The following is a 10,670-nucleotide window of genomic DNA, read 5'->3' as shown; positions in this document are numbered from 1 at the left end:
TAAGGCAAAATTGACCCATCCTCTAAGTAGGCCACAATTACCCTATCACATAATCACCTAGGTGGGAGGTATATGACCATGACTAGAAAGGTCACACACAAAAGTAATTAATTACACCTCAGAGACCAGATACAGTGTTGGGACTGTAACCGCAATTTCACGAGTTAGAGCCGCCTGCTGCAAATAGCCAATTCTTGAGACAGGGGTGAGGTGGGTAGCAAGAGTTTTATTAGATATACCGGTGTATGGAGACAGAGGGGAATGATCTCCTCCTAAAGTCATCTGTCTCACCAGACTACCAGTGGGTTTGGTTTTTTAAGGGAAAAGGGGCCATAAGTTTTAGGGACTTGTGGAATGTGCGCTCTCTTTCTTCTGTTTGGTTTTGGTGGTCATATCTCAAACGTGTTGATCTTTTTCTGCCATTATCCCGTCAGCTCAGGGGGTAGCTGACACCATCCTTCATCTTATTTGACAGGCTTAGATCAATATCACTTGTTTTCCACAGTCTTAGAGAAAACATTGGTCAACACTTAACCATTTGGGGAGCTAACACCAGGATCTTACTTGGAGGCAGGGATGGGCTGGGGGAGGGAAAGGAGAGAAAGAAGAAGGAAAAAAAAATTGGCTCAGGTACTGTTCAAGATATGGCTGAGCAGCCTGTTTCAGGACTGCCAGAGACATTTAAAGCTTGTGCATTTATTTCAATGTAAGGAAATATTTTTACACAAATAATGCATGCCTTCTGCATTTGTTTGCGGGCCATGCCCTCCCTCCACTCCCAGGTATTTTCAGAAGAGTGCTGTGCTAAATTTTTTCTTTTTTTACAGCAACATGTGGCAGAAGATTGGCATGGTGGCACTTGTGAGGGTAGATAAAATGATTGTTCCAAATGATGTCCAGTAGTCAGTTTAGAGAAGACTGGGAGCATAGCTTAAGCCAAGCCTCTTTTTTTTTTTTTTTTTTTTATGGTTAGTGGGTAGTGTAACATGTTCAGCTCAGCTCCAAGACGATGCTGGGATCTCAGCAGCCCAGGGCTTATGAAAAGAAGAGGAGAACATCAGCCAACAGAGAGCTGCTCAGTAGGGTGAGATGGTAAATGGGGAAAGCTGACCTGGCTTCTATGGATAAAGGTGGTCCAAGGCCCGGTATCTAAGTCCTGTGCAAGCACAAATGTGGGTCAGACAGTTGTTGGTGGCAGGAGGTCCCTTCAGGTGAGTGAGGAATCCTGGCAAGGGATCCCAGAAATGGTCCAACTTGTAAGTCAGGGAGATCTGCTTTATGTGGCATAATTACTGCCAGCACTTGGAAAGTCGCTCGATGCTCCAGCCACGTTGACAATTTCAATTTCTTGAATTTGTCATGCTCTCTGACCTTGCAATCTTCACTCATGCTATTCTTCCTACCTGTCTCTTGTCAAAGAACTTATGGCACTGTTATAATCACCTGTTTATGTATCTGTCTCCCTACTAAATCAATGCTCCATGAAGATAGGTAGGGGCTTGTCTGTCTCATTTGTCTTTTTATACCCTGACATGTAGTAGTTTCAGAATAAGTGGTTGTTTAATGTCTAGTATAGCCCCTGACACATAGCAGTTTCACAATATGTACTTGTTTAACGAATGAATGAACTAAGAGAGAGAAACTAGGGCAGGATCAAGGCAACGAGCTGGACCTTTGGTTAACAACTTGTATTTAACACTCTGGTTCTAAAGGAAGACCAGCATTCTCTTTGGGGTAACTTGGCAGCATTTGAGTAAGTTGGGGCCACCATGTGAAATTGGCAGAGAGTACTTTGATGATTCAGGATACCCAAGGTTATACATAAAAGGAGATCTATGAATAAGAATAGAATTTAACCATAATGACTACCCCAGTGCCGTTGAGTTGATTCTGACTCATAGCGACCCTATAGGACAGAGTAGAGCTGCCCTGTAGAGTTTCTGAGGAGCACCTGGCGGATTCGAACTGCTGAACCTTGGGTTAGCAGCTGTAGCACTTAGCCACTATGCCACCAGGGTTTCCGCATAATGCCTAGGATGCATGAATGTGGAAAAAATAAATTAATTCCTAGCTCCACAACTGAGGTTGCTAATAGATGTCTGTGATGGTTAAGATTGTGTGTCAACTTGGCTGGGGCATGATTCTCAGTGTTTATATGTGATCACTCCCATGATTGACTCTGCTGTGAGTAGCCAATCAGCTGAAAGGGAGTTTCCTTGGGGATATGGCCTGCATCTAAATATAAGCAGACATTCTGGTTTCTGTACTCATTCTGGATCCTGCGCTGCCTCCTGTTTGTCTGACCTCCAGCACTTGGGACTTCAGGTAGGTACTTATCTGTAGAGCTTGGGATTTGTCGATCTCCACAGCCTGAGAGAGGGAGCCATGCTTTCCAACCTGCCACTCTTGGGTTCGCCAGCCCCTGCATCTACATGAATTGAGAGATCCCTTTGTCCTGATACATGGACTGGGGACGTTTCAGCCTCTACAATTGCATGATTTAAATCTCTATATATATATTTATATGCCTTACTGGCTTTGCTTCTCTAGAGAACCCAGCCTAAGACATTTGGTACTGGGAGTGGTTCTAGGGAATCAAAATTATAAGAATGAATTTTCTAAATTGGTTCTCCAGTCTAGTTAGTCTTAAAGATGTTGATGACTCTGCTTCCAGCAGTAAAGAGGGCACTGCTAATCCATGGCGTGAGGTGGCGATACAATTATGCAAAATGTCACCGCCAATAGATCAGGTATTGGTGAAAGGCAAGGCTCTGGGTAAACACATGTGTGATATCTTTCTACAGGTTTGTCAGAATGAGAAGTTTAAGGAAGCTGGTTCTTGGTCCTACTTTCAGTAGACAAACTGGTAAAAGAAAGAGATGCACTCAGAGCTTCAGGGTCAAGGCTCAAGTGCCACATAAATGACCTTAAGCATTCCACTTGTGCTTTGGAAAAAAGCCTTATTTCTTGTAGCAACAGGGCTGAAATTGCCGAAAACCGAACCCAGAGCCTTATTGTAAGAGTAAACCAAATTACAATACCAGTTCAATTGCCAACCTCGAGAGGTGTCTGAAGTTAAAGTGGGGGCATTGATTGGGAAGAAATGAGATCCTGAAACTTGGGATGGGGACATATGGACAGATAATTAGGAAGCTGGAGACGCTGAGCCCCTAAATTTGGCTGAATCACTCCTGTCAGCAGAACCACTCCCTTCTAAAGAGATTACTTCATGGCTCACTGGGTTTTGTCTGCTAAACCACGCTGCCCAGAAAAACCATTAGCCCCTTCACTGCCATCCCATGAAATTAGCCCTAGCCCAGCTGCTTCTAAAGAGCCATTGTCTGAGTCATTGCCTGGGACGTCACCTGAGCCAGATGCTTCACAAGACAATGCTCAGGGTTCTCAAAACAGTTCCACACTACCAATTCTGGTTTCTAGACCTACAACTAGATTTAATTCCCAGTAAGCCCCAAAAGGTGAAATACAAAGTGCGACTCCAGAGGAGGTATGCTACACTCCAAAAGAACTGCTTGAATTGTCTAATATATACAAACAGAAACCTGGGAAATATGTGTGGGAATGGCTATTAAGGGTGTGGGATAATGGTGCGTGGATCAGTCTGAGCATATTGATATGGGTCCATTAAACACAGATTCTTCATTCAATGTTTCAGCTCAAGAAGTTAGGAAAAGATCTAATAGTATATTTGGTTGGGGTGCCGAAGCAGGGATTACAAGGTGGCTCACACTGAATCAAGTCAAAGTACCAGACCTGCCTTGGTATACTGTAGAAGAAGGTATCCAAAGGCTTAGGAAAATTGGCATGCTAGAGTGGATTTATCAGTTTAGACCCACAGACCCACCCCTGGAGTGCCCAGAGAACACACCTTTTACCACAGCTGCGAGGAACAAATTTGTGAAGGGAGCTTCAGCATCCTTGAAGACTGTGATTGCTATTTTATGTAAATCAGATTTGACAGTGGGAACTGCCCTAACTGAATTAAGACTCCTAACTACAGTGGGGCTGATTGGACCCCGTGGTAGTAGGGGCCAAGTGGCTGCACTCAATCAACAAAGACAGGGTGAGCGTGGTTACAGTAATGGACAGTGGAATCAAAGCAGTAATCAGAATAGTCTGACTCATATGGACCTATGACATTGGCGTCTGTATGAGTGAAATAGATAGGAAATCTACTAAATATTTACTTGATCTGTACAAACAGATGAATTCTAGGTCAGGTGAACAGCAGTCTAGCTCAAATCACCAGAATAGAGAGTCACAGTCCTTCAATCAATTCCCAGATTTGAGCGAGTTTAATAACCCCACAGTCCCTTGAATGAAGGGGAGGCCAGGTCCCCTTGAAGAAGCACTCGAATACACTGCCCAAAATTTTTACTGTTAATCTTTCTGTCAGCCTTCCCCAAAGGGATCTATAGCCTTTTACAAGAGGAAAAGGGAATAATCAGACTTTTCAGGGATTACTGGATACTGGCTCTGAACTGACAGTAATTCTAGGAGACACAAAACATCACTCTAGCCCACCAGTCAGAGTGGGGGCATATGGAAGTCAGGTTATTAATGGAGTTTTGGCTCATGTTCATCTCACAGTAGGTCCAAGGGGTCCCCGAAACCATCCTGTAGTGATTTACCCAGTTCCAAAATACATAATTGGAATAGATGTACTCAGTAACTAGCAGAACCCCGACACTGGATCCCTGACAAATAGAGTAAGGGCTATTACGGTAGGAAAAGCCAAGAGGAAGCCTTTAGAACTGCCCCTACCTAAGAAATAGTAAACCAAAAGCAATACCACATTACTGGAGGGATTGCAGAGATTACTGTCACCATCAAGAACTTGAAGAAGGCAGGGGTGGTGATTCCCACCACATCCCCCTTCAACTCACCTATTTGCCCTGTGCAAAAAACAGATGGATCTTGGAGAATGACAGTAGATTACTGAAAACTTAACCAGGTGGTAACCTCAATTGCAGCTGCCATTCCAAATGCAGTTTTATTGCGTGAGCAAATTAGTGCATGTCCTGGTACCTGGTAAGCAGCTCTACATTTGGCTAGTGCCTGTTTCTCCATATGCGTTTCAAAGGGCCATCAGAAGCAGTTCGCCTTCAGCTAGCAAGGCCAATAATACACCTTCACTTGCCTGCCTCAGAGCTGTATCAACTCTCCAGCCCTATGTCATAATTTAGTCCTCAGGGATCTTGATTGACTTTCCCTTCCAGAAGACTTCACCCTAGTCCATTACATTGATGACATTATGCTGATTGGACCCAGTAAGGAAAAAGTGTCAATGACTCTGGACTTATTGGTAAAACATTTGCATGCTAGAGGGTAGGAAATTAATCCCACAAAAATTCAGGCACCTTCTACCTCAGTGAAATTTGTAGGGGTCCAGTGGTGTGAGGCATGTCAAGATATTCCTTCTAAAGTGAAGAATAAGTTATTGCATCTGGCTGCTGGCACAACGTCTAGTGGGCCTCTTTGGATTTTGAAGGCAACACATCCCTCCTTTGGTTGTGCTATTTTGGCCTATTATTTTTTTTATCAAGTGGCTCGAAAAGCTGCTAGTTTTGAGTGGGGCCCAGAACAAGAGAAGGCTTGGCAACAGGTTCAGGCTGCACTGCAAGCTGCTCTGCCACTTGGACCCTATGATCCAGCTGATTCCATGGTGCCTGAACTGTCAGTGGCAGGTAGAAATGCTGTTTGGAGTCTTCGGCAGGCCCCTATTGGTGAATCACAGCACAGATCCTTAGGATTTTGGAGCAAAGACCTGCCATCCTCTGCAGATAACTACTTTCCTTTTGAGAAACAGCTTTTGGCTTCTTACTGGGCCTTAGTAGAGACTGAACACTTAACATCAAGTCACCATACAGCCTGAGCTGCCCATCATGAGCTGGGTGTTGTTTGACCCACAGAGTCATAAGTTGGACATGTACAGCAGCACTCCATTATTAAATGGAAGTGGTATATACGAGATCTGGCCCAAGCGGGACCTGAAGGCACAAGTAAGTAGCCTGAGAAAGTGGCCCAAATGCCCATGGTCTCCACTCCTGTCACATTCATTACCCTCCATCTTCCAGCCTGCACCTATGGCCTCATGGTGAGTTACAGTTACAGTGCCAGCTAGGTGGCAATACCTTGCAGCATTGGGGCAGTGTTCTCCAGGAGGCTGTATATACTCTAAACCAGCGTTCAATATATGATCAGTTGGCTGAAGAAGAGAAAACCTGAGCCTGGTTTACAGATGATTCTGTGTGATACGCAGGCACACTAGACAGTGCACAGCAGCAGCACTGCAGCCCCTTTCTGGGACCTCCCTGAAGGACAGTGGTGAAGGGAAATCCTCTCAGTGGGATCCACTTGCAAGATTTTTGCTTCCTGTCCCCATGACCTTATGTTCTGCAGGTCTAGAGATCTTAGTTCCAAAGGGAGGAATGCTCCCCCCTGGAGACACATCACTGATTCCACTGAACTGGAAGCTAAGAATGTCACTTGGCCACGTTGGGCTCCTTACGCCTCTAGATTAACAGGGAAGGAAGGGAGTTACCGTACTGGCTGGTGTGATTGATCCTGATGACCAAGAGGAAATCGGGCTGATACTACATAATGGAGATTAAGAAGAGCATGTTTGGAATGCAGGAGATTGCTTAGAGTGTCCCTTAGCACTACCATGCCCTGTGGCTAAAGTCAATGGAAAACTACAGCAACCCAATTCCAAAATGACTACTAATGACCCAGACCCTTCACAAATGAAGGTTAGGGTTACCCAACCAGGCAAAGAACCACGACCAGATGAGGTGCTTGCTGAGAGGAAAGGGAATATGGAATGGGCACTGGAAGAAGGGAGTTCTAAATACCAGTTACGGCCATGTGACCAGTTGCAGAAACGAGGACTGTAATTGTTATGAGTATTTCTGCTTTGCATGTGTGCATCAAATATTTTTGTTTTCTTCACTTATAAAATGTAAGATGTAAACAGGGCTAGTGTGTTTTCGGTTGTACACGTGTTAGTTGTACTGTTAGGTGCAAGTATATTCAGAAATTATGTATGGTTTAAGGAGATGTGTACATATGCCCAGTTGACAAGGGGTGGACTGTGATGGTTAAGATTGTGTGTCAACTTGGCTGGGGCATGATTCTCAGCGTTTATATGTGATCACTCCCATGATTGAATCTGCTATGAGTAGCCAATCAGTTGAAAAGGAGTTTCTTTGGGGGTGTGACCTGCATCCAAATACAAGCAGACGTTCTGACTTTTGTGCTCACTCTGGATCCTGCACTTCTTCCTGTTCATCTGACCTCCAGCTCTTGGGACTTGAGCTAGCACCTTACCTGCAGATCTTGGAATTCCTCGATCTTCACAGCCAGAGAGTGAGAGGTCTGCTCTCCAACCTGCCAATCTTGGGTTTGCCAGCCCCTGCGTCTACGTGAATTGAGAGAAGCCTCTATCCTGATACATGGACTTGGGATGTTTCAGCCTCTACAATTGCATGAGCCATTTCCTTGATATAAATCTCTCTCTATATATATATATTTATACACTTTACTGGGTTTGCTTCTCTAGAAAGCCCAGCCTAAGACAATGCCTTACCCCTGCAAAGGTAGGCCATAATGTGGGAGGAAGTTAGGAAGAAAAAGGCTGGCAAAAGGAGGTAAGGATTGACAAGCAAGGAGAAATTACAAAGAGAACTAAAATTGTAACCTGTATCTAATTAAGCTGATTTTTTTTCCTTTTTTATTGTGCTTTAAGTGGAAGTTTACAGTTCAAGTTAGTTTCTCATACAAAAATTTATACACACATTGTTATGTAACCCTAGTTGGTCTGTCTATAATATGAGAACACATTCCTCCTTTCCATCGCAGATTTCCAGTATCCATTCAACCAGCTTCTGCCCCTTTAGGCTGATATTTTAGAATGCTAAAGAATGTGAGGGTGAAAACTTTATAACATAATCAAATGGTTGAGAGGTCTATATTGCAACATGATTTGTAGGCAGTCCCCTGTAGAGATTAAGATGATACGTTTGTCATCCTAGCTTCACTACTTAGTGTGGCCTATGGTCCTCAGTTGTCACTTCTACTAAATGGATATACATAACACCTATCCCAAATGGCATAATGTATGGGAAATGCCCAGTACAGGGCTTAACATATAGTAGACTCAATAAACAGTAAATGTTGGCATCAGGACGCAGACTTCAGTCAAAGGTCAGATGGTCCCAAGTCAAAAGGGAATGCTTTGTCTCTCCTTTTTCCCATTTCCCCATCCCACCCTGCCCTCTGCCTTTCCTCCACACCTTCTCAAACACAGGTACAAACACTAGTAGAGTCTCTGAGGTTTTCTTCCCCTGAAGGAAAGATCGCTAACCATCTGTCAAGGGCTTTGGAGGAGCCATGTGCCTATGAGAGGGGGGGCTGCATCCTACGTCATTGAGTTGCCGTGCACGTGATTGGCCTAACTCTGAAATTAGGGGTAGAACATTGGGAATCACCTACTGCTATTTCGTAACATTTTTTTTGAAGCCCTTCCAAGTACACCACTTTTTTCTATAACTATATCAGGGTTCTTAACTTGGCTCTCCATCAGAATTACCTGAAGTCCTTCTAAAAAAAAAAAAAAAAAACCTAAGGTTCTCCCCCAGGTGAAGAGTAGGTGTGTTTCTAAAGGTCCCCAGGTGACTCAACTGTGCTAATCCAAGTGAGGCCCATGGACCACAGCACTGCATCATTTAAGAGCTTGTTTAAAATGCAGACTCTTAGGCCCCACCCCAGACCGCACCAGAACCTGCCTTTAAACAAGACCCCTGGGGTGATTCATAATCACATCAAAGTTTGAGAAGAACTGGTCTATCAGTAATTCTCAGCTCTAGCTACACAATATAATCATCTAGAGAATTTTCAAAAATACAGATACTTGGGCTCTACCCCCCTGAGATTTTAATTTAATCAGCCTGAGAAGTATCAGTATTTTAAAATGTCTTCCCTGGGTACATAAACCATGCACCTAGAATTGAGAACCACAGTGCCTCTGTGATAGGTCAAGTTCTCAACCAGGAATGCCTTCCTGAAGAGTGCTATAAAAGATGTGTTTTAATAACATTCTCACTGTTTCTTCATGGTTACCTCAGAACTGGGCACAAATAACAGATTCGGTCTGTCTAGTGTGGAATATTCTAGCAACATGTTTAAGAAATGTCTATTTCATATGTCTCTTTTATAGCAAGCATATAAATTTATATTTTTTATCTTCTCCCTGTTATAACTACGGCTTATTAATGACTATCTGAGCAATGACAATAAGCGAACTGGAATATGCTATTCTCAGGGACATGACTCATTGCTTGGTTTTACTCAGTGATAAATAATTTTAAATGTTTATGTGAAAACAAACATGGAGATATTACAGAGAGGAATATATATTTCTTATGAATTTTAAAGGTAAAGCACAAGGCTCCAAAGAAACGTTGTGCTTTTAGTGGGTACTTCGGGCTATATACCATACCTCCTGGCAGAATGGATATATTCTCCCTATGTCCTTGGGACCAGTTTAGAGAAATAGTTTGAGAAGCACTGAAGCAATGGAATTATTTGAAATGCAACACTCTTAGTTGACTTGGTTTCAAAACCTCAGCAGTTGGAGCATCTTGGCTTATCCCAAATGCTAGAGATACTCTAGCATTTGTCACTTCAAGCCCAGCCAAGGGTCAAATGCAGTCTCACAAATAGAAGCTAAAATAAAATTTAAAAGCCATGTTTGTGGTTGACTTAACTTTATTCACATGATAGCTGTAGGGGCTGACAAAGACTTCCTCTAACATTTCTTCTGGTAGGTTGATTTAGAGTTTAGTTGCAGACAGCGTGGGTTAAAGGGATGTGTGGTAAGATCAGGGGTTTGTTACAATCCTATATCATCATGAATCCAGTTTAATTTTAACCTTGTGGCTTGTCTAACACATTTGCAATAAGGGGTGGGAGATAAATCTAACACTCACTGGCAAGCACTTGGCAGCCCTCAAGAGCATCATCTTTAGAGAACACACCATTCTATCATTGGGGTCACCTCAGACACTGTGAGTGCAGGTCAGAGGTGCCTCGGGGTACAGAGAAAGGCATCCCAGGACAGCAAGGGGGTCTCAGGGCATCCAGCAGGTAGCTTTGGAGCCTCACAGTCAATCCCAGGAGCGTGGCATGGCTTCTCAGTATTGATAGGATCTCACCAGGAGCCATATAAGGATAACTGTAATTAGGACAACAGTGAAGTTGAGACACAGCTCCCGTGTGGATCGCTCCATTCTCAGGAGTGGCTCAGTGAGAGCTTGAGGCAGACTTCTGAGGGCACGCCAAAGGCCTCCAGCTTGTCCTCACCTCCTAAGAGAAAAGAACAAAGGGAACGTGAGGAGATTAATGAGCATTGCTGTTCCATAGTGCTAGCTCTTCTTCAAAAGAAATAGAAGCATTGTGGAAAAAGGAGAGCCTGGCTTCTCTGCCTGTTGTCAGAACAACCAACATAGTCCTCATTTTTCCTGTGATTTTTTTTTTAAGTTAAAAAAATTCTTTATTGTGAAAATATGTAAGAAAACATTTTCCATTTCAACCATTTTGACATGTACAATTCAGCGACATTAATTATAATCTCCATGTTGTGCCACCATCAC

At 43.5% G+C, this 10,670-nt stretch overlaps 1 protein-coding gene across 1 annotated transcript; it reads right to left on the bottom strand.

Moving 5' to 3' along the window:
• Window positions 1–10,211: 10,211 nt before the first annotated feature.
• On the bottom strand, window positions 10,212–10,307 carry SLN (sarcolipin). Its single transcript, XM_049889476.1, has one exon. It carries the CDS (start codon window positions 10,305–10,307, stop codon window positions 10,212–10,214), a length of 96 nt encoding a protein of 31 aa, XP_049745433.1.
• Between the last annotated feature and the right edge of the window lie 363 nt (window positions 10,308–10,670).

Source organism: Elephas maximus, chromosome 7 (assembly GCF_024166365.1).
Source record: "Elephas maximus indicus isolate mEleMax1 chromosome 7, mEleMax1 primary haplotype, whole genome shotgun sequence".
Lineage (NCBI taxonomy): Eukaryota > Metazoa > Chordata > Mammalia > Proboscidea > Elephantidae > Elephas > Elephas maximus.
Note: the sequence above shows the minus strand (reverse complement) of the source record. Positions and strands in the feature narration are given on the sequence as shown.

Bases quoted from the DNA above. Each gene is read 5' to 3' on its own strand.
- SLN (XM_049889476.1), bottom strand. From the start codon at position 10,307: ATGGAGCGATCCACACGGGAGCTGTGTCTCAACTTCACTGTTGTCCTA.